The 25135-nt window shown below is 31.9% G+C and overlaps 1 protein-coding gene across 1 annotated transcript; it reads right to left on the minus strand.

Annotated features, from left to right (window-relative positions):
• Positions 1 to 1604: 1604 nt before the first annotated feature.
• LOC148229250 (piwi-like protein Ago3) lies at positions 1605 to 16398 on the minus strand. The gene is made up of 17 exons (XM_088197011.1): positions 16316 to 16398; positions 14773 to 15166; positions 14637 to 14703; positions 11808 to 11880; positions 11669 to 11741; positions 11442 to 11607; positions 11233 to 11363; positions 10528 to 10691; positions 10263 to 10457; positions 10054 to 10194; positions 9814 to 9991; positions 9491 to 9748; positions 9206 to 9433; positions 4975 to 5152; positions 4734 to 4899; positions 4451 to 4669; positions 1605 to 4011 (listed from the first exon to the last, which is right to left on the minus strand). The coding sequence occupies exons 2-17, from the start codon at positions 15157 to 15159 to the stop codon at positions 3747 to 3749; spliced, it is 2889 nt and encodes a 962-aa protein (XP_088053137.1). The 5' UTR covers positions 15160 to 15166; positions 16316 to 16398; the 3' UTR covers positions 1605 to 3746.
• Between the last annotated feature and the right edge of the window lie 8737 nt (positions 16399 to 25135).

Consider the following 25135-nt stretch of genomic DNA (forward strand, 5'->3'; position numbering starts at 1 on the left):
TTTTTATCCGGCCATATCCGGCAAATAGGTGTATGGTGACTGTGACATCACATTGTCGTTTTGACCAAAACTTCATAAACAGTCGTGAAGGTTGAGCTGATGCGTTATTATAGTGCAAAATCCAAGAGTTGTCTGCTGACAATTCTGCTCGTTTTCTACAGATTTCCTCACAAAAACGATGTAAAACTTTAAGTTAATCCTCATTATAGACCATTTAATGAACGTTGGCTCGGATATATTTCTTATAAAGCCTATGCGACACGTATCAACAATTTTTTTTTGACAATTTTCGCGTCTTATCCCTTGGCAACGATTATGTATGGTTCTAGCAATAACTATTTTTAAGCTGTAGCAATTCCACACCGACGAAACATGAAAGGCATTTTGATTTATGAAATTTCGCTGACAATCTTGGAAAGCATTGCGAAATATAATTACGTAACGAAGATTGTTACAAAAGAAATTATATTTTTTAAGAATAAAAAACAGATGTATTTTTATTAAAAAAGTTTTATACAGTTATAAATATATGCAGTATTACATATTAATTATAGCTAGTAGAAAAAGCTTATATATACTTATTACTAGAATCATGAGTGATAAAAACTAAAAAGTAAATAATTATTAGCAATTTTGTCAACGAAACATAAAAGTCAAACTTATAATTAAAAGTATTTTTCAGGTAATCCATAATTATATATAAAGTTACTAGTATAAGTTAACAAATGATAATGGTACTAGTTTCCATGAATACAACAATTCTAAAATATAAGTAATGAAATATGTTTAGTTTGCAAATCAACCTCTCGCCTGGTAATCATGTGTTAAAAACTTAAATACTATCGATTGCTACTTTTTTACCCGAATTAACCGAAAATAAATATGGATAACTCGAAAAATCTAAAAACATTTCAAGGTGAGAGTTTATTCATTTTACAAATCTTGTATGTAATTTCTATATGTATGTGATTTAGTAATAATAATATAATTTAATCACTATACAATAACAAAAACATTTTAGTTTCTATAATTATATATAATTTGACAATTTATATATAATTTGCAATAGCAAACTTGAATTCCAAATGGCGTAAATCAAAATGTATTACATAAATACTTCGAGAGCCGTTTAACCAAACCAGGAGAAAAAAATCAAACAAAAACGAAACTTTTTTAATTCTCAAATTGTATGCTATCATCATTATATTGGATGATGCAGTTTTGTTATATTTAATAGGTATATATAACACAAAAACTAGCAATCCTTTTGGACCAGATACATAAAAAATAATTTCCAGAACTGTAAGTACCTAAAGCAATTTTTAAATATTAAACAAAACCGAAAATGACGTGTGAAAAAATCCTATACAATTTTTACCCTGTAATCTTCCTTATAATCATTACTAGAGTCTAGGCACCATTAGCACCAAAGGCATTCAACCTTAATAAGATTTTTTTTTATTCGTATTTTATTAATATAAGTACGGCGGTGAGTCAAAGGCATACGTTAAAAGTGCGATAAAAATTTCGAGTTAGTCATGCAACACAAAAGCACAGTAGTAGCTTAAAATGGCCACTGCACTTATAATTATAGCGCTTTGTCATTTGTTTTTTTGAGTAGTGCAGGGGTGAGATTAATGAACGTTTGTATGGTGATGTATATCTGACAAGTGTATGAGTGGACTAGAAACTGCGTGAGTTTTTCAGAAGAATAGTGACATCAGTCTTTGAAAATAAATGAGTAACAGTGAATAAAATTCTTACTTCTTGATATGTCATAGATTAGCACACCATATCTATGATGTTTTAAAAGTATCTACAAGATAGGTACCATACAAGCCGATTCTCTTTTGGGATGAAGCAAAAGTAATTTTAGAGCTCTATTACACATTAAAACACGACTTATCGATAATCATATTTCACCTTCGATTTAATTTAAATTACATGAATCTGCAACATCTGAACAACTCAAAGAGGTGACAAAAAAAAAGAGAGGCTCAGGTCCGACAAAGAGATGCAGCAGGCGGTGTTTAATTTGCTACGAATTCTTCCAAAAGATTTTTTCTGGAGATATTGATGCACTTTCAAAGCGCTGAAAAACTTGAATTGAAAAATTATGTCTTTTTGTCCCATTTCAGGGATTTCATTTGACTCACCCTCGTATATAAAAAACGCATCAGTTTTCGAAATCATGATAATTTAAGATATGTCTATAATCCTTGGATGGATTTCTTTTTGTTGGAAATTTGTATCACTGTCGAGATTATTTTTAAGTTGTTACTTAATCAACTGACCGTCAGATTTTGTGATGAAAATATTTATAAAAATTATAATGCCAAATCGTCAACAATTTATTTTCAGTGAAAAAATTGATATTGTTGTGTCTTCGTCAATTAAGTTATCGAAAAGACAAAAGTAGAAACTGGGTTAAGGGTAAAAGTAATTACCGTTAGTAAAGATAGAATGATACTACAAAGGGCTTAAAATGCATTACCAGTAAGTATCTGCAAAACATTTTATAAAGAAGTGAATGTGGACAACCCATACCTGCATAAACCTGCCAAAAAAACGTTTTTGATTAAAAAAGTGTGACACCAAGTGACGCTTCATAGTTAAATAGTTGGGGGTGCTGCCATATTATTCTTTTATAAACGTACACTGTCGAGCGTTGGAATTATATTTATATTATTATATATGAATGTATGTATATAATAATATAAATATAATTTCAACGCGTATTACGCTCGATAGTGTACATTAATAAAATAGTGATACAGAAGCATTCCTAACTATTTAATCACGAATCGCCACTGGATGACGCTCTCCGATGAGAGTAAAATACATGTATACGGGGTCAGATAAAAATTTCTACTAGCAACTATACGAAATCTAGAAGCCAAATATTTAAAGGGTGTTTCTTATATTCCGGTATGAAAGATATCCACCTCATCAACGGAACAGTGAAGGCAGTGGATTATAAGACTGTACTAGAATTTATTTATATCATTTTGATGTGAGCTCAAATTTGGACTGTAACTTCATATATGTTTTGCATCCTGTCAATGGGTGAAAGTAGTCAGTAATGTTTTTTTTAATGAGTAAAATATTAAATAAAATTAACACTTTAGCAAAATATAAAAATAATCTTAAGACTTGTCCTGGAATAGATAGAATATCTTTGGGAGAAAGAAATAATACGATACAACTCGAATAAAGAAAAAATTATAGAAGTGATCGATAGAATATCCTACTTTTTTAACATTTATCTTAAGATTTTGTAAGTTTTAATTTTATATGTTTATGAGTAATACTTCAATTACCATTAGAGTTTGAAAAAACTACATCATATCTATAGTTGTACACAAAATAAAATGATTTCGAAGGTGATGCGTTTTTTGCATGCTATTATACATAAACTAATTTGTAAATTATTTTAATTATATTTGTACCATTTGTCATAGTGGTATAGATACCATACCAAAGTAACTCCACGTTTAAAAATATTTTTATTTCCTATAACTATGGTCTATGATTAGTATAAAAAAAGTATAGATCTCTAATTCAAAATAATACATGTTAGTAAGTACAGAAACATTTAACATATGTTACTGCTCACACCTAGTAACTCAACAGTGGAGTGCTAAATAAATGTATATACAATATGAGTTGAGAATTAAAATTAAAAGTTGTCTAATTTAGACCATAGATATAGAAAAGCAAGACACAGTGTGATTGTACATATTAAATTATAAAAAGAATAATGTTTTTGACATGTCTCTGTGGTGTTCAGTCCTTAAGTTGCAGCCTACCATGTAAGCTAATTTGTGAGCATACTGACACGGCGCCGGGACTCTTATCGTGCCAGGCCAGTTGTAGTAAAGATGGCACATTTTAAATGTAATTCTTTGCATGTGATCAGGCGACATATTCGATGTGTCGTGAATTACTATATAATGCGTAGGAACCAAAGAAGCATTGCGCACTTTGTGCGACACTAAGAAGAAGTCATACCTGGAAAAATATAGAAATACATAATTAATTACAAGATCCCCTGAAAATTCCGTGATAACTAACATTATAAATAAATGGAATAAGTAATTGCTTATCATTTGGAAGCACGTGAGATAGAATTATAAATAATTTAAATTGTAAGTTGTGACATGATTACATATTGACTGAACGCAAGTGTATCAGAAGATTTTTTGTGTTAAAGACAAACCTCAGCAAGAAGCCCTTAAAGTTATCAATGAAGATTAAACAGCCGCTGAAACTGGGTCCAAATGTCAATTAAAAAAATAGCTAATAAGTGTGGATTCTCATGGTTAAGTATTCAAAGATGCATTAAAAAAATATGGTAGGTTTGGAAACATGGAATATGAGTATCATTTAGTCTATTACTGAAAAAATTGACTGATTCCAGATTATTTATATAGAATATATATATACTTACAAATATTTTTTTGTTATTGAGTAATCAACTATAGTTCCTGGGTTAGGGTTGTCATATCCGCCCTTCACAATTGAATACACTCGTGTGTTGATCCGTTTTTGAACAATAATAAATGACAAAAGAGGATTATAGTCATAACTTATAGCTTTGAATGCTTGTTTGAACTGTTCGAGTTCATATTTTGAGTGCACTTCAATGGCACCAGTGGAAATTCCATCCCTAAAAATACAATTGTCAGTATTGCACATACTAAGTTTCAATAGAGCACAATATGTTTTCGCACCTGTATATCAAGATCCTATCTGGATATGAATCGTTATGCACATAAAACATTTTCAACGCTTCAATCATGCATCTTTCCAATTGGTCGACGGTCTCTTGGTTATTATTTTGAAAGCACACTCGACTGTACCATCTGGTCACTTCCTTGTTGTACGATGCAACAAATCCTGAAATTCAATGACAGTTGGAAATCAAATTTTTAAATATAAATAATCAATGCAATTTAAACTGAGTACACTAACCGCAAACGGATTTTATTCCTTGAGAGTGGAAGACGTCCATGCCGACCACCATGAGCCTCTGGAAAGGAATGGGAACCGACCACAGTGTTCCGCCAAGTTTGCATACTGTTTGTAGCAATATTTTATGTGCAATGGGACGCAGTTTGTGAGGTTTGTTAATAGTGAATCCAAGTACAACCTACAATTAAAAATATATGTCATGGCACTGCTAAATATACAAAATAAAAGTAACTCTAAAAATTCTTGCTTTTTTAAACACTAAATATTTTTCAAAACTGTATTCAAACAATATGTAACAGTGTAGCTGAAACCTATTATTTTCAGATATGTTGATTGTGATGCCTTTTCAATGCCACGAGCCACATACGGGGCTTATTCGCGTTGCGACTTGCGTTGCGTATTGCCCAGAGCCACCTATGGGTCTCTCACAAAAATTCTCACTTACGCTGGGAAATAATATTACAAGACTATTTAGTTATACAGTCATCTATGGAGAAACGTTCAAAATTATTATCAATTTCATAAAAGCTTTCATAAAAATGGCTAAAACTAATGTTTCTTTTCAATGTCGACAACTACTAGCCACTTGTACCTTTGATTTATAAATAACGTGATTTTGAATAAAAATTGATAAATAAATCAGAATTATATTTTTTCAAAGGATATTTGGATGAAGCAATAGTATCATACTTTGTTGTATTTTTTAGTTAGTATAAAAATGTTAGTTTGCTAATAAAGTAAAATTAATTCAATAATGGTAACGGCACTCCTTTTGGGTTATAAAAGCACTTGACATTTTTTTTAAGGTGGCATCGAGGTGACGTACAAGGGTACATCGGCACATAATTGGTTAGAATCTATTTTTCTTGTAAGAATCATATGCATTTCAATGGGTTGTATAGTATTTGCTTCAGGGGGAAATAATATTTTTATTAGGTATTACATTGATATTTAGATAGTAATCCTAAAAAGCTAACCAATCAAAGCATTTTACTGCATTGATTCTACTGCTCGGTCACACAGAAAGTGGTCTGTCGCGGCGATCTGCGATATGGGGATGTCACATAGGACGCGATACCTTGTGTGAGCGCTTCAGTCCGAGGCTGACTGTGTCCACGAGAAATAGTAGTGCATTTTCAAAATAATTTGTGTTTCATATTGCTATTGAGTATGAGCTCAGATAAAGAACAACTCCTTCTGTTGTTAGCTTCGCAATTCAGAAAGAAAAAAAGACGATGTTGGGTGCATGAAATCAATAAGAAAAGAAAGCAGTTGGGTGAATACCACCGATTATGTATCGAACTGGAGTCACATGAAGATTGATTTGTCAAGTATTTTCGTATGAATAATTCAGTTTTGTCAACACTGTTACACTCAGTAAAAACAACACTAATAGTGTGAGACCGAGATTTACAGAACCATATCATTTGTTTTTAGATTAAATAGAATTACCGATCAAACCACTAATAAAATTACAGAAATGTTGTTAACTTGTCTTAGTGTACATGGATTAGACAATGTGTATTTACAAAAAAAAATTGTGACTTTTATTAGCGATGTCAATTTTTGATGGATCTCGCTTTAATGCATGACATTTTATTTGAATTGATTCTTTCGAATTCCCTTCAAAAAAGGGATATGACTGTCATACATGCTGATAGTTGATTCGTCATACCGTGCGTCTTTTAGAAAATATGAAGAATAAATAAAGGAAAAAAGTCGTAATAGTTGAGAATGCCAATGAAAAAATGAAATTTGAATCGATACACATTACAAATAATAAAATAATTATCCCCATTAATTCAGGTCAATTTCTTACCAGCATTGTAAACAATATGAGAAAGCGTTTGCAGATAACATAAGAGGAATCTACCGATATCATATCAGAATTCATGAAATTAGATCCCAATAATTGGCCATCAGATATATTCTCAGATTTTGGCGATAGTGAGTTAAAATCTTTATGTAGACGATTTTTAATTTCTTGTCCCACTTAATGAACTGAGAGATAACGTTGACAATAATGGGCGATGTATTCCATCAGATTTAAATCCACTAATAGTGTTTAAAAACATAATATGGATACCGTGGTAAAATCAGTAAACGTCAAGTTGTGGATCGCGTACTAATAAAATAAAATAAAAATTTGTTTAGAATCACTAAATATACACATATTTAAAAAAAAAACGATACCGAGTATGATAAAATGCTAGTCAAATACTTTTTCTTAATAAAAAACAGCAAATTTGTGACATATACAATTTTTTCTTTATTACGCTACGTGGCGAAATTCGCATGACCGTTCAACACGGAATTCCTATTCCTCGGGCCTACAATTAAAGAAATAGGCGGTCGAAGTTGACTGCGTGGACCTAAATTACCCCCACTTTACCTCCCGTTCGCGGTGACCTCGGAGAACTTGCGAGAGATTTTAGCGCGGGGACAACCGAGCTCGACCGAAGTAACCCCAAATTTTCAAATTATATTCTCCGTCCTTGGCCAACTGTCGCCTACTTTCGGAGAGTGAAGTGCAAGCATTACACTCTTGCCAGTTCCAAGCCCGGATAAAGAGGAGGGTTTCTATCGTGGAGCAAACCAACCAATGTGGGGAAATCCAAAGAGTTACGAAAAAATCACAAAGAAATAATAAATCCGCTCCGATTCATAATGACCTAGACCAGGGCTCGGCAACCTATGACCCGCGGGTCACCAAGTGACCCGTTTGGTGATTTGAAGTGACCCATTTCAGTTTTGCAAATATAATTTTTTTAACGTGTTACGATGTCACGACTAGACCACATATATGGTTGTTAGGACCAAAAAAAACTGACCCGAATAGTCTTTTTAATAGTCACATTTTAATTATTTTGACCCGCAGCCAAAAAAGGTTGCCGAGGCCTGACCTAGACGATCGAAATCTAGATAAACGACAACTTCAATTTTGGAACCTGGAATGTGCAATATTACAACCAGGAAAAATGCAAACAATAGCGGAAAAATACTAAAGCTCAAGATATATCTAGAAGCCCTACAAGAAATTAGGTAGAAAGGCTAAAACCGATCACCAGTTGTAGCGCCGTAGAAGAAGAAGAAGAATATGTATATATTATAAATTATACATAGTTAAATGTAACATCGTATCTTGCTATCAAGTTTTATTATTTATTATTTTTATATATAAAAAAATATGACAACCTTCAACAACAAACAATTGCAAATTCTTCTTCCACATAAGAGCGTGTTATAATTTGTAACACCATAGATCAAAAACAAACAGTTTGGTTATTAGGGTTATTTTTGTGTACAATATATGTGATTTTCTATACATCTAAGAAATGTTGTCGATTTGTAAATTTTTATAACAGGATGTGGGTCAGACGACGAAAAATGCGTTGCAGATTAAGAAATTAAAATTGTCTCAGTTGGAAGCATGATCCTGTGTGTCATTCGCTTGTATAGTGTTGCGCGCGTGCATGTGTGTGTACGTGTGAGCATGCGGACGAACACGCGGGCCGGCCAATTGATTTAAGTGCATAATAAGTTTTGTTTACTTTATATTACCAACAATACGATGAAAAATGTTTGTTTATTGATATAATTAGAATGTTTAAATCATGATAATCATAAATATATATTTTTAAAATATAAAAATTGAGTATTTTGGCTGTAATGACGTGTTAAACAGAGTAAGTAGCTAAAGAATTATATCGCTAAAAACACATGGCGTACAGCTAATAATTAAAAAATTACCGGTCGGCAGTGTAAGGGTTAATATTTATGCTCTACATATATAATTTAAATTTTTAATAAGAATTTAACATTTTTAATTTTTCCCGGGTTGGCTACCTACCTAGTACAAAAACGATTACAAGTGCAAAGGGCTAAGAGCAGCAGTATTGTGTAATCCATTTTTAAGTAATTAATTGGTGAAAAATACAAAAACAAAGTAGTCCAGTAGGAAGTTTCGAAAAGGCATAATTCTGTTACATACTCTTCTCAAATTGAGATCTGTTTTTTTATAGTCTTACACATCCACTATACTTGCAAGACCTCTCAATTTTTTGGTAGCACATAGAAATAGATGTTGCACGTGCAACCAAAATATTTTCAAAACAATAGTTTTTCATTAGATTTACTTTCGTACATATGTTGATAATATATCATTGAAAGAATCTGTATCTCGTTATCAAAAGTAAGTAACAATCTAGCTAAGCAATAATATATATTATACCTGTGATGCAACCGCATTTTCTACGTAGCACACTCTCTTAATGGAGGAATATGTGTCTTCTCTATTTGAGGGGATTATGCACATAACGAATTTAACTCCAGCCAGTATTGCTTTCTGCAAGGCTCTCACATAGCTATCAGGGTGTTCAGAATTCAACTGCTCCATATGCGGTAAGGTTACATTTATACCAGAAGGTGGGCCACAACGTTGGAATAAGTCGATGAAATCCTAAAATAAAGTCACATCAGTAACCACTACCCCGACATAAAAACGCAAAATACTCACCCGGGTACTTTTCTCGTCTCTGCGGGTGTACAAAATAGTCCAATTGTCGACATCGACCGGGTGAATCACGGGAAACAGCATTGTCTCTTTCGACCAGTTGGCATCGAAATTTTGTTGATTATGTTTGCGATTTTTGAATACGATTGTTTCTGGTGGCAAAGTTCTCGCTTTCAACACGACTGGTCCTTGATCCAATGAAATACCCCAGTTGCTCAGCAACTTTGTGGCTTCCGGTGAACCATTTATATTTTGGATGTACTTAAACAAAATAAAATTATTGTTTAGTAGTTCGCTCCTGCCGACTAGATTTAATAAAATCTCACCTTTTTTAGCATGAGAGTGCGCTGATTTGGTGTTATTTTGGTATATAGCGCTAAGTCCTTCATCAGTGAAAAATTGTTCCTCATTTTATCCGTCAAGCCTGTAAAGTTGCACAATTCCGGAATAAGGCAGACAGTTTGCTCTTCTTTCTCAGCAGAATTTTGAACTCGTCTTTTAACACTGAAGTAAAAAAATATAAATGAGTGTTTTTATATCAACTCTTCTAAAACTGAGTCACTTACATGCTGATAAGTATAGGCTGGTTGAGATCCTTAATAATTTTCAAGTAAGTTTTTTTATAATAATCAGCGAAAGTTATATCTTCGCCCGAGTGCAATTTAAACGTGGAAGTGGGCGACATGTCAAATTTAATATCACTCACACTAAAAGTAGACATCTTTACTTTATATATTTAAAAAATGAAAATAATAATGCTTAGATAAAAACTAACACGTATGGTTTGTAGGTATATGAAGTGATTACTGTTCTACCGATTAAGGCCTTCTTTATCAAAGCTTCGTTAGCTTGGCAGACGCTCATTAGCTCTCTGATTTCTTCCAGGACTGTACTTGACCTTAAAACTCGATGCATGGGGTCCACCATAAGCATAAGTCCATTTTCGACTTCGCTGACCGTAGTGATGAATCTGTAATATTATTTTTCTCAGATATTATTAAAACAATAATCTGTAAACGGTTTAAATTAAGTGTACATACCCTGGCCAAACGGTTAATTTATGTTGTGGTATAATATGTTGCAAATCTGGGTTATAGCTGTGGTCTTTAAGCCTAATAAATTTTAATATTGTCATCACTCTTTTGAACAAGAGATTGTATATATGCACTACATCGTCGACGTCTTTTTCTTTAACAAATTTAATCTAAAAATAATAGCAGCATTTATTTTAAACAATAGATATTGGAATCTCTCAGGTCAAAATTAGTCACAAGGTCTATAAAACTATTTTATTTTCGTTGGCATAATACAATCATGAGTGCCCATCACATATTTGAGCTGATCAGAAAGCACATTGCACAAGGACCCGAACAAATGATAGGATACCAAGCAAAAGATATTCACTATACAATAATAAGTAGTCTGTGTTTGTCTCGAACAATTACATTAATCAGACGAACAAGAGCAGGGCGAGTAAAAGATTCTAACTCTAAAAAAAGTTAATAAGCATGAACAAGGCGTATTAAATCCATAACCATCACTTCGCTTCCACCTTGGAATAAATGAGAGTTCAGCCAAACTCTCACCGATAAGATATTTGCATGGTTCATATTTGGGAGTGCTTTTGAACATTTAATTATAAGTAGCATTATTCGTACGACCTTTGCTACCATACAACCTCAGTAAACATACGTAAGAAAAGTGCATCATCAAAGTACATAGTTGTAAATTAAAAATATATATACCTCTAGTTTAACCAGCTCTTCAGTAGCAGGATGTTTTGAAGTACAAGTCGTTAACTTATTTGGTAATTTCATTGGTAAGAACATTGTGCTACCATCAAATAACATGGTCCCGCCAAATGATTCTTCATGCACTTGAAATTTAAATACATCATAAGAATGAATTCTTTCTATTCTTGGAACTATAAGCCATGATTATTAATGAAACTTACATTTCAACATTTTTACACGAAATACTTTATTTTCAATGAGGGGTGAAAATTTCACACAGTATTCATACACCGAATAATCTTTTAACCTATTCAACAGCAAATAGTTTACTTCCACATCGACTACGTGTCCAGTAGTGCCTTTTTTTATAGAAGGTTCCAGCGAGGTCTAAAATTAGCTTACAAATAAATATATGCTTGTTGAATTATGTTATTTGACATTTTTATACTTTTTGTGATTCGTCTTTAATTTCAACTTGGATCATTTTAGCTGTTACATCTTTGACGCTGCCGCTGGATCTACTAAAAATATACATTATATAAAATTATTATATTAATTATTGATATATAAGACTATCGGAGTGTTACAAAGATTCCGGTTGCGGTGTATACATCATAGGACTCATGGTTCCTCTAGAAGACGATCCTGATGACTCGTGCGCTGAAGAAATATTTTATTTTAAATATATATTGTAAAATAACACTCGAGTTTAATAAATTAAGAACGACAAGACATTCAATTTTAAGTTTATGATGTTCGTCCTAATAAAGAAAGTTAATAAATGATACTTCCGTTCTTCCGTAGCTCTATTTCCACAGTAAGAGTAGAATCGATATTTTTTACCTCTGATGTGTAACGATGGATTCTGAATAGGGATTGCAATACCGATATTGGGGCAAAAATTGACCTTTGGTACTACCGGTATTATAAAATAAAATACTGGTAATACAGCAAATATTTTTTTTTAATTATTTGTTGAAAATGATAACTCCGTAAGATAAGAATTTTAATTAGAGCAAATGTGAAGATTTTTTTAATTCAAAAATATAAAAATGAGCAAATATATTTGGTTTACGGCAATGTGCTAACGAAAATACAAGGACAACTAATAACTCAAGCACATTAATTAATAGATTTAGTTTTTACTAATAGTAAAAAGAGTACAATGTAAAGTGAAAATATCTCAAAGAATTACTGATCAATTCATTGTATATATTTGTTTAAAAAAACATAATGTAATTATGATGAAAAAAAAATGAAATAAATAAAAAAAAAATAGATTTTAACAAATTAATTAACTGAGATATAGATAACATGGATGGTAATATGACGTGGAACAATATTTATAAGAATATTGTGGATAGTAAAATAAAAAGTCAATATAATTTTAGAACAGAATATCGATTGATGATGTTAAAAATGATTTAAAAAGAGATGAATCATATAAAATATTTAAATAATTAAAAAAACAAGTAGAATATCAAGTTTTACATGAAAAATGGAAAACATACCAAAAATTTAGAAATATGCCAGTCAAAACAGTAAGAATAGCTAAAAAAAATGGTAAAAAAGTCGATAGATGAAATAAAAAAATGACCCGAATACAATTAAAAAAAAAAAAAATTAATCCTACTCAGAGAAACGACATAATAAATATGGGGATTGATGGAAATATATATAAAGATTATCATATGATAGTAGAAAAATTAATACATACTACATTGGCAGTATAGAAGAGATTGTGAATTCAATACCCGAGTTCAATAAATTAGTAAAATACAATAATAAAACATTTAATGTAAAATTTGGAGAATTTTAATCAGTATCTTTAGAAAAATTCACAACACACAACCTAATTTGTAAATTAAAAAAAGGAACCAGTATTGATGAATTGTATGTAAACATAATAAATGAAACATGGGAAAATACTAGGAACTATGTAAATTACATTATTTAGTAAATAAAGTACTCTCCGAAACAAAAATCCCTGATTATTTGAAGATTGCTACGATTGTAACTATATAAAAAATAAAAAATAGTAAAATTATTGAGAAAATAAGACAAATTAATATGTTACTTTGTATGGAAGTAGTAACCAACAATTAAAAGATTTTATTATTTCTCAAAACATTCTGTATGAACAACAATCGGGGTTCAAAGAAAAACATTCCACTGAGACTACATTGCATGTAGTGATAAATGATGGGTTGTTGGCCAAGTATACAAACAGAATCATTGAAGCAGTTTTCACAGTCCGCTTTGTGCCTCCGCGGTGTACGGACGCACCTCCTGCTCTGTGCGCAGACCGCGCTGCTGTACACACTCGAACCTGCCAAAATTTGCCACCGAGCCCCACGATGCATCAAGTGTACCGGCAGTCACGCAACCGCCGGATGCAAAGGGGATCATCCGACCAATTTCAAGAACTGCCCTCGCAGGAAGGCGTATCTCATCCAGACTCAGAGAAGACATCAATGGCCAGCTACTGTCGCGCCTGTCGCCCCGGCTGCACCTGGACCGATATTTAACTTAGTTCAGGAACATTTCCCCGCACTCAGACTACCACAGCCGGCGAAGAACTTCTCAGCTGCAGCCACTAAAGTCAAACAGGCTCAGAGACCACAACCAGAATCGACAGCAGCACCAAACACCGGCGCAGAGGATGCCCCCCATGTCGACCTCAGATCTACGGAAGATGCTCCTCGTACTTCAGGAGATTCGGGTCAAAGCTGGCAAGTGTGCGAGCAAAATGGAGATAGCCATCATGATGGTAGAGTACCTAGATGTCCTCTTCTAAGAAGAATTTGAATTTGCTGACGTAGAATTCGACACAAAACTGGCGAGCTGCAGCTGTTGATCAGTCAGTATAAAATCGACATTGTTATAGTTACCGAGACATATCATAAACCTTACGTTAAAATATCTTTGCCGAACTTTGTTTGCCTCCGGAGAGACCGACTCTCAAGGCCAGCTGGCGGGGTCGCGATTTTTATTAAAAAATCTATAAAACACATGCGTATAAATCCCAACGTAACTAACTTAGAATCTGTCGTGATCCAAATTAATAATAATAATAAAATCATCACAATTGCTGCTGCATACAACTCACCCGGAGACGAATTGGTGCAGTCTTATAAATATGTTTAGTGTATAAACAATTAGCTAAATAAATTAATAAAATAATGTGTGCAGAAAAGTTTCAATTTCAACGTTGATAATTAATATTTGTTTCAGTGGCCTCTAAAGAAACTTTGGCAATGAATACAAGTATTTTTAATAAATATAAATTATCTATAGTTCAACTCAGTTTTAGCTCAAGTCAGTTTTTATTAAAATCGTATTTTTAATGACAAAATATCAATTCTGCTGTAGGCATATAAAATACAATATATCAAATTTTATTTATTTATACTTACTTTGTGAATCAGAAGAAGATTTTGGTCGTACTACCTGCGTTGCTTTTCCTGCCCTGTTATCAGAACCCTGCAATATTGATTAAAATATATTTGAATAATTTTTTCAACTAGCTAAAATATGTAATGTTATACTAACCGAGGCACCACCACGTCCAAAACCAATCACCGTATTTGTGACGCTTTCTTGAATGAATCTGCCTCGGCCCAAACTGATACTTGGGTCCATACAGGAAGGAGTTTTGGGTTGTTCGATATTGCCACGGTCTAAAAACGCAGCTATGTCGACACTGCCACGGCCAATGGTTGCTTCGCCTATAGTGCTGGGTTGTCTGATACCACCACGGCCTACAATGCTGACTTGGTCGATAGTGCTACGGCCCGAAGACTTGGCTAAGTCAATACTGCCACGACCGATAGTTGTATCGACTAAAGTACCGCGTCCAACGCTTTCTTTATCGCCACAGAACGTTTCCATCAACTTAAGTAGTCCACCGCGGCCACGTCCGCCCCCGTCTTGCGACATTTTGATTCTGAAAAAGGTAAATTCACAATAAGAGAATGAATCAATAGTGTTTTATCTTTGATTCTGCAGATCAGAAATCAGTTTGCTTTTATTAAAAGCATGTGAGAATGTTTTAGGGCATCATAAACATAATAATTTTCGATACCTCACAGAACAGATGAGCTTATGTGAGTTAAAAATATTGTTAAACAAAATGGCAAGATTTTTGATAGAATTTTATTTTTATATATATATTAATAATCAGTAGTTGCTTTAATATATATTAAAATAACCTCAAAATGTCAATATATAGTAATAATAAGTGTGAGTGAACATCTTCTGTATTTATATCATACAAACTGAATAAATAGTGAACCTAAATTTGATCATTGTAGCACTCCAGAGATCGATCAACTTGTCGATTAAGAAAAAAGCCTTTTGGAAACCTGATATTACATCTATTCGAGTGATCATTTCAAGCAATTTCATCGCTTTTTTCATAAACGACTTCCGATGGATTTAGAAGAAAACTTTTTTTAACTCACTTATGGTTGGAATCTTTAGCGAAATTGAACCGTAAAATAAATCGTAGGAGTTAAATACGTCATATAGACGTATTTAACTCATACGATTTATTTTACGATTCAGAATTATATGTAGAACACTAGATGTTTACGATCATAGTCAAAAATACACTGCATCAATGTACTTGTGAAGCAGTTTTAAATTTTTTAATAAATTCATTATCTCAGTACTCATAAATTCAGATTGCTTGAGATATGTTATTATAGTGAGTATAAATTGAAATTTGGATACTCAAAGAGGTGCATATTGTTAACAATAAAGACATATTGGCATACAAATCATGGAAAAAAGCTCTCTTACAATTTTTAGTGAGCAGTGGTGAATGTTACAATGCCTTATAACATACTTCAGTAGGAGTTTGTAATAATTTTAAAGCAATCAAACTTCAATTAAATTGAAAATAACATTACCAACTAGTAGCAATTATGATCACGAGGCAATAACAATACACAAAGAAATGAAAAACGACAAAGTAGTAAAAAAAGTAGGATGAATATATGTCGATATTAAGTAACCCTGTTTAAATAACTTTTGAAAACTTTAACTCGCTTAAAAATATCGCAGGTAAGGCAATTCAGAATACTAACCTAACCTAAAATCGAAACAAGGATAAACAAGCCAGCACGAAACTCGATAGATGTCAAAGTAAACCGTTGTAGCGGCGGAAGTGTTGCCAGAAACAAAATAAATCGTCAAAAGAATATAGACAAATAATTTGGGAAATTATTCCGTAACACAACAAATTGTTTTTTTTTAATAAATAAAAATATAAAATTGTAGGATTAAACAAAGTTGTTTTTACAAATTATAAATTAAATATTTGAAGACAATATTTTTTAAATAGTATTTTTCTTTAACTTTTCAAAAAAAAAAAATCTTAAATATTGGTGTGTAATTAATGATGGATAAAATTGGAAAATTGTAGGTAAGAATGTGTTTTTTATATAAAAAAAAAGCTAAAAAATATTAAAACAACAACATGTACTATAGAATCTATAACTATTACCTATCTATAATATAGATAGTCAATTATTTAGTTTAGCAAGGATCAGAAAATGTATATTCAACGTATTTAAACATAATAAAAGCCTTTATAAAATTATTTTGTTGTCAAAAACCAGCATTTATTTGCAATCAATGTATATAATACAAAACAAAATCCCAATATTAAAGTGACCAAATTTTGAAAATATCAAAGATTGACACTAAAAATAAAAAGGATATATTGGAAGTTTTTGTTCAAGGAGGATAAAAGATATGGGAGATAAAAAATGTCATTTCGGAAATTTAAAATTTTTGTTTAAAGACGATCTCGAATTTTTTGTTACAAGAGAAGAAATTGCTGCAGGGAGCTAAAAATTTCAGAATTTTTTGTTTAGGGAGAACAAAAAAAAGGGCAAAAATTTTGAGGAGGACGTCTGGTCATCCTACCAATACATAAATACAAATTAAAATGCAACTATTGTTAATTAAATGTAGCAACAATGCAATTATAAACAAGTTATATAAAAAAAAGATAGTATAAATAAGTCACTCAAAGCACAAAGGGCATACTCGACATCTGACTAAAAATTGCTTTTTCGAAAAATTTAATCCCTATTTTTATTTTGCTGAGATTTTTCTTATTTCATAAGTAATTAACGAATTTATAAATTCATCTGCTGATTTTTGTTACGAATTTAAAGGGCGAACTCAACATTATAATATCTATTTTACTTATACACAGTAGTTACGAGAGAGATAGATTGCTATCGACTTCGTACATACATAAAAATAGAATCTCGTTTTTCTCGAAATGTTCAATTGTTGAGTTCGTCCTTTGTGCTCTGAACGCCTTTAATTTACAACTGAACGTTCAAACTTTGTGACTACATAACATAACCTAAAGCCCATCACAACGATGTTGACAGTATTTTCACTATGCGAAATAGTTTACATTTAGCAATGTTTGTATCTAAAAATGTGTTTATATTTTTGGAATTGGAATGCCAGTCGCTGGCATGCCAGCAACTGGGAGCGTGTAATTCAGCCCTTAAATGTTTTTAGGGGGGAGGGCAGCAACAATAAGCACCGGGGCTGAATTTTTCTGTAGGTGGCCTTGTTCAGCAAGCGAGGCGCCGAGGTTCTTAAAAGTACTGTAGCGCATGTAGGTTCTGATGGCTATTTAATAAAATTACCTTTTTGGAGAACTGGCGGGGATGCTGCGTACTAATTCTTGGCCATGGCAAGAGAAAGAGTGAATGTTGCCGGTTCTTAAAAAACACTCGCTTCTCAACTTGAGCGGTGGTGTGGCAGCACTGAGAACTGTCGAATGCCGCCACAGTACCAAAATAATAAAAACAATAGTTTTCCATATTGCACGACGACAATAAAAAACCGTTGTTTTTGAATACATAAATTGGCGTGGTTATCGAAACGCACGTGCTTATATTACGATTTGTTGCGTTGACATATGTATGTGTATATTCACGCATGCGCATATGGGATTTCTTGGTGTAAAATCTAATAATAATATTTCCTGTCGTTAAACAACCACACGCGAAGAAGCATTTAGAATTAAATAAAAAATCAACTGATTTTAAGAAATAAAAATACTATTTCATTCAAATAGTCATAAATATTAAATTATATATGTTTAGGTAAGGCAGCTTGCATAAATTATATTGCAAAGTACTCGTATTTTTTTTACTCCCCCCCCCCATCTATGTCAGAAGACTTCTGTTTTGTTCACACTGTCACAATTCCGCTGACCCCCACCCCCTCCTAAAACTGTGACATAATTTACGGAAGCTGCCTAAATGGTAAAAATAGGTTAACATAAATTAGCATACAAAAATAAATGTTTGATTACCTTTTTAGCACCAGTAAAGACGACTACCGCGTGAATATCAACAACTAGCAATTTTAATTTGAAGCACAGACAAAGTATTATTACATATAATTGTGATAATAATCGAGGCAATACTTAAATTCTAATTTAATTAACCTCGAAATCGTTTTAAAATAAAATGGCTATTTAATAGTTAAATATTGAAAAATGTTTGTTAAAACATATATAAACATTAAAAATATTGTTTTTTTTTAATATTAAATAAGTGAGAAATTAAAATTTATTCACTGCTATACGACATGACTCAAACAAATGCAATGTGATCCAGCGGAAAACATAAAAAAGATTTAAAAATTGGAGCATAAACTTGGTAAAACCCAATGACTACTGGGGTGGCCTTGTGAATTTTATGATAAGGTAAATTTACGAGCATTTTAAAACTTAAGATATGCGTCACAAGGTAAATTTTTTTGCAATAAAATTATATTAAATACGCATAATATTTGAAAATGTTTCATCAACTAATATCAAAGTAAAAATCAAGCATTGTTTATTTATTGTTATTCTTCCGCTGCAACATGACAGGCGCTAGCCCAATGTGTTACAAGGAGGCATATACAATAAGCAACTACAAGTATAAAGTAAGTAACGATACAATATTGGAATCATTTTTAATAATTTTGCACTATTATTATAGTTTACAATCGGTAAGTGTCACTATGCACGACCTAGGTCGATTTATTTTAATTATTTATTACTATATTCACCCGTAAGATTAATAAAATCTTAGAAAACATAATTTGTGAGAATCGGATGACGTAATCAACGACAATTAAGTAGTGGGATACCAGACTGAAATCAAAGTCTGTAAATCAGTGACATATTTTTTATAAATTATGAACTATCAATACAGATAATATTCAATAAGAATCACTATGCACGACCTAGCTAGATTTAATCTAAATAATTTATTAAAATATTTATTCGTGAGATAAGAAAAACCTAGTCTGTAATGATCGATCATAATTAAAATTATAAAATAATCACTCAGTCATTAAATAATTTGAAAAAACTAGAGTCAATATGGGATTCGAACCCAAGTCTTACAGTTATTAATCACTGACCACTGCGATTAATAATCTATCGTGCTGATTTAAAATTAAAAATAATAGCGAATATATAATTTAATTTATAAGTGCTAGGAAAATATATGATGCTTTGAACTGTCGTTGAAACTCAATTTCCCTGACAAACTTAGTCGAATGCTTTTTAAAAGTCGGTATAGACTACATTGACCTGGATTTTAGAATCGAAGGATTTTGTCACCGCATTTGAAAGGCACAAGGAACGATGCAGATGAAACCCATGTTGTTGGTCTACTAGCGCTTGCCGACAGTGATTGTGGATATGTCTGTAAATAATTATATCAAACAACTTTAGAGGTGTCGAAGGAACAACGACCGATCTGATATATAGCTAACCATAAAAAAATGAATATTTTTTTATATAATATTTGCAATAACTTTAGTATAAAATAATGGCGAAACCAGTCATCAATTATTTTTATTTATCTTGCCGTGCTCTTTGATTAGATTCCTATATAACAGGTAGCAATGTTTTAGAAATATTCTTTAATGTCTCTTGGGTCTTCGCTTTTGGTGAATTAGAAATGGTTTGATTTTGCAATTCCCAGTAGCATTTCTACCAAGTAGAAGTATAATATTAGTCTAAAACCGGGAAAAGATTTTTCTAGTTGGGTTTAATTTAAATCAGGTATGATCGATCTGTCAGTTTTTTCTCTTACTCTCTTCTCCGTTATACAAGCTCTGCTATGGTGTTAGAGATACTGTTTTATATAATACATACATAATAAAACATTTTTATCATATATTTACTTATGAGAAAACATAAAAATAGAGCAATAATGGTTATCATTTATATTACATTGTAGTTATTATTAAATAGTAACGTGTTCGTTTATTTTAGTTCTGTATTTGAACACAAAAAAATGAGCACTACTATTTATAATAGCCGGAATTTTAATTTAACTGTTAGAGGTTTATAGATGCTGTCAAAGTTTTTTTATATATATACAGGCACATAAAAGAAAAACTCGAAAGAGCGTCTCTCAGCAAGGAATTTAACGTCGGCCGGCTTTGTAGAAGACAAATCGTGATATATACAAAGGAAAATGGGAAGGAGCAATTCATTATTGGAAAAAAAACTGGCACTCGACCGACCAATCGAGATTCGTCTCGACTTTTAGAAGGTGGAGCTTAAAAATTTGGACCGTGGAACGATATAAAATCACAATCTCGCTCCAGACACGATGCGAGATCCATTTCTAACCCAAATTGGTCAATGAAAATTAAGGGTAGGCGTGAAAGGTTGAAAAAATCCGCGGGTAATAAATCTTATTTTTTTGTAGACGATTAGCAGGTAATGGCTCTGAAATGTGTTTAGTTTCACTTGAGGATAAAATATCGATTTGTTATGTGGCTCTAATATGGCCGTGTGTTGATTGGAGGCGATTGATGGATGGTTTTGTGCGGAATTCTATTTGGGTTTGTGTCAATCAGTGGGTTTAAAAATATGATATAATGTATTTGTCTGACGTGGATGTTAAACGAGAAATTGGAAAGTTGGATGAATAGATGCAGCTTAAAAGAAAATGTTTATAGCAATTAATTATAAGACACGAGATTTCTTGTATTCTATTGTATATAAACATTTATAATGGGATTATTAAATTTAAAAACCACTAATCACTGTACTCAGGGCCGGCTCGGGTTCGGTATACAATATTTATAAAAATATGTTTTATATTTTTTAATATTTTATGCATTTCTCCGTTATACATTTATGCACTATATTCCACCATTAAAGTTTTAAATTATTCATTAGGTACATTGGGTACATTGGGTACAACATTCTTACTTGAAAATAATATGGATCGAAAATAAATTGTGTGTTTGGCAGAACAAACAAATCTGGAGACTAGAGCTGAAAATAATGAAACTTTAGTTAATTTTCAATAAAATACTTTTACAAGAAATACTAAGCAGAATGATGATTGTCAGTTTTAATTTTAACGAAATAGTGGATTTTCCCAAAAAATTATAGAAATTCTAAATAGAAAGAATAGTTTTTAAGGAACCAATCTGAGCCAATATCAACATTTAATCGATGGAAATAGAAGAGCAATCATTTAAGCAAATGTATTTTTTAAGAAAACCAGTAAATGAGGAATTAATGGATAGACTGTGCCTCGTATAATCGTTCAAATCAGATCGACTTTCTTGTTTTTGCTGCATAATCTTTAGCATTGAAGAATTTTCTTTGGCTAGTACAGAAGCAAATGATTGGCGACATATGACGCTAATTTTAAAAAGACATGAAATTTGCAAAAAACATTTTAATTGGTATGAAAAGTGGATTGATCTAAAAATGTGTTCGAGCAATTAATTCTCTATCATTGAATAAATTGTACTTAAGTGAAGTAAAACACTGAAACAAGTTACTAAAAAGTAGCATTTAAAATATTTTAACCATGGCGTCAGAAAATATTGCATTTCGAGAATCTTCAAATATTATGAATCGAAAAATATTAGTTATTTCTTAAAATTATCGAGAATTATCAAAATTTTTCAATCTATCAATATTGATGTCGTGTGGACGAATTTTGCTAAAATTAATTTTATTAAAAGTCGAATTAATTTTAGCAGTAGTTAAGAACTTTCTTTTTAATTTAATTTTTATTAGGTGCTAAAGACAGGCGCAAAAATCCATGAGCCGGCCCTGACTGTACTTTATTGTTATAAATAATATAGATTATTTAAAAAATACTTTGGTTAAACATAAACATCAGATGCTTACAAAAAATGTAATTGTAAAACAATATTGATTTTCTTTATTAATATAGTAAAAAATACTTCATTAGATCCCATTTAGGTGCATTTTTGCGTTGAGGTTTTTTTAATAACAGATTTGACTTCTCTCATTGTTATCTTCTTGACAAGCACATCGAGTTTATACGAAATTTCTAGGAAGGAAAGTAATTTCTTCTTGAAACTTCTCGTTCTCTGAGCAAGACGCAGGAAACGGTTTAAAAACATTTACTAAATGTTCAGCAAAAGCTGTAACTGTTTCTTTATTGTTTCTTGTCCATTTTTCAGTTTATATTTTTATTAAGGACTTATGAATTTGCGGCTGTTTTATTGATTTTATTTCCATTCAAAGAGAGTAGTTTGTGGCTTCGTTCGCGGTTAAGTTTTATAGATAATCTGTATTGCTTGATTTTTTATATCATTTAGTGTTTGTTTAATTTTTTGCGACTCTATCGAATCTGGTTTTATTAATATAAAAAAATTGTTAATAAATTTTTATATGTGATACATTGTTTATTTATAATATTAAATACCTAAGCTAAGTTATAACCTAAATCTACAATATTTTTAGTTTCCTAAAATTATTATTTTAGTCTAGATTATTAGGCCAATTTTTTATAGAAGAAAAGTTGACAAAAGATATTTTTAATTTTTTTTTTAAGAATTTTCACACTAATTTAGATGAGTCATCGAAAAATATTTTTAGCACAATTTTAATTTATAATTAATTAACAGTTTTTAACATTATATTAATATATGTACTCGCACGATATGGTTTATATGTCATTTTTGGTTCATTGTAGAGTGCTGGAGCTAGCGGCGGACGACTCTGTGCGGATTTTAAACCGAACATTTGGCGCCCCCCCACTTTTCAGGGGACTTGCAGGTGTCACAACAGTAAGCACATGAATGCAGATCAATAAACTTCTCGGACAGTTCGTTTCTAAATATATGTTTAGATAGCTTATGCTTATACATAAACGGTTTTTGTCCATTGAAATGGCTTTTATTACAAATTTTTCCCAATTTATAATTTATTTTGCACATCTACTATGCAAATAAAAAATAATGTATGTAATATATATTCTCAAATATAATACATACTTTTCTTCGTGCATTTCATTATCTATTTCTGGTTATTTTGTCATAAATATTATATTTATAAGTGAGTGTTTTGCACGATTTTCAACAAATATTTACATATTTAGTTTTTTAAATAAAAATTTAGAACATACGAAATGTTTTAATTTTTCGAGGACGGTTAAATACTTGATTTGTAAAATATAAAAATGGTTTTTTTTTCTTCGAACGGTTTTTTGGAATCCTTACATTGAATAGATTATGGCTCAACTGCTATAACCTTATTCGGTGTGCTCTTACAATAAATTATGCACTGTTTCCCATATTTTACATATATCCTTAATCCCATTTGAAGTGAGAGGATTCTCAGCCTTTTTCTCCTCATCCATCAACGAGATTTCCTCTGCAGCTTCGTACTGTTTCTCGCGATGCAGATATATTCTATGGTGATCAGCTCTTGGCGAAGGTATTGCACTAACCCTTGAAAATCATCGTTGTTCACTTCCAATCCAATGTTCTTCCCCAAGAACACAATTTCATAGAAGTGTCGGCTCCCGTTCATAAGCGAACCAAAGAATTGAGGTTTCTCTTGATCCTTATGCCTTATCGACGATCTTGAGGAAGCTCAGCATGTAAAAATGATTTATCCAAAAGTCTCTGAGGGTAAGATTTGTTCCTTTGGTCACTAATAGTGGTTAGGTGTAACTTTTTGAAGTTAGAAATAATCTGCTGATTTATGATTTGCAGTAATGGAGTTGTGTTGAGAGGAAGAAACTTGATCTTAATGAACTCAAATTCTACCAGTAAGTCATACTCAAGGTCTGGAGAATCAACAGAAGCTTTACCGATAATCAACAAGACTATGGGTGGCAAATTAATTTCCAAATGGTATGTCTACACTTCAAGAAGAATCATTGATGTCAAATATACACTGCTCATATTTTAATTATTCACGAGATTAGTAAAATCTAGGAAAATATAATCTGTGATGATCGATAGGAAGAATAATCATATTAAAATTTCTACTTCCGACCTCCCAGACACGATAGATTTTAAAGCATATTAGGATACAAATGGAAATAAACCCCACAGTTTTTAATGCATAAGTTGCCGACTTAGATCATGTATTATATTTTACGTAGAAAAAACTATTTTATTATTTAAAAATACTTCTTCTAAAAGGAATTTTAACAATATCAAAGCTCACCCTTTTTTAATAACGCACATTCTAATCATATATCATTAAATCCTAACCTTTGACAGGCGTCGTTCTTGGCGTTAGCGAAATTCTTGCGCGCGTGCTGATATTTTTTGAGTGATTTTTTTCACCGTCTCCAAACACAAGATAACCTATATTTTGGTCTAAAATCGGCACTATTAACTTTTGGCCTAATCCCGAGTCACGCGAGCGCCAAAGAAGAATCCGTCCATCGGCCATCTCGAAATAGGCGATATATGCGGACGCTAATTGAGGGTGTTTCGAACTTAAAAATACATAATAACTCTTTACCATAAAGTGGTCGCCAATTATGCAAGAATATATGCCCTTACCCCTATCGAGAAAAAGCTGTGGGCGTATGCAAGCGTACATAAGAGTATCGAGACGAACGAGCCG

This window comes from Plectrocnemia conspersa, unplaced genomic scaffold (genome assembly GCF_051122295.1).
Source record: "Plectrocnemia conspersa isolate PC_06_02 unplaced genomic scaffold, ASM5112229v1 ptg000011l, whole genome shotgun sequence".
Lineage (NCBI taxonomy): Eukaryota > Metazoa > Arthropoda > Insecta > Trichoptera > Polycentropodidae > Plectrocnemia > Plectrocnemia conspersa.

Coding starts and splice junctions, on each gene's coding strand:
- LOC148229250 (XM_088197011.1), bottom strand. CDS start 15,159: ATGTCGCAAGACGGGGGCGGACGTGGCCGCGGTGGACTACTTAAGTTG. Junction 5,153..9,205: donor AAAATGCGGTTGCATCACAG/GTATAATATATA, acceptor TTTTAATTGTAG/GTTGTACTTGGATTCACTAT. Junction 4,670..4,733: donor GATAGGATCTTGATATACAG/GTGCGAAAACAT, acceptor TTGTATTTTTAG/GGATGGAATTTCCACTGGTG.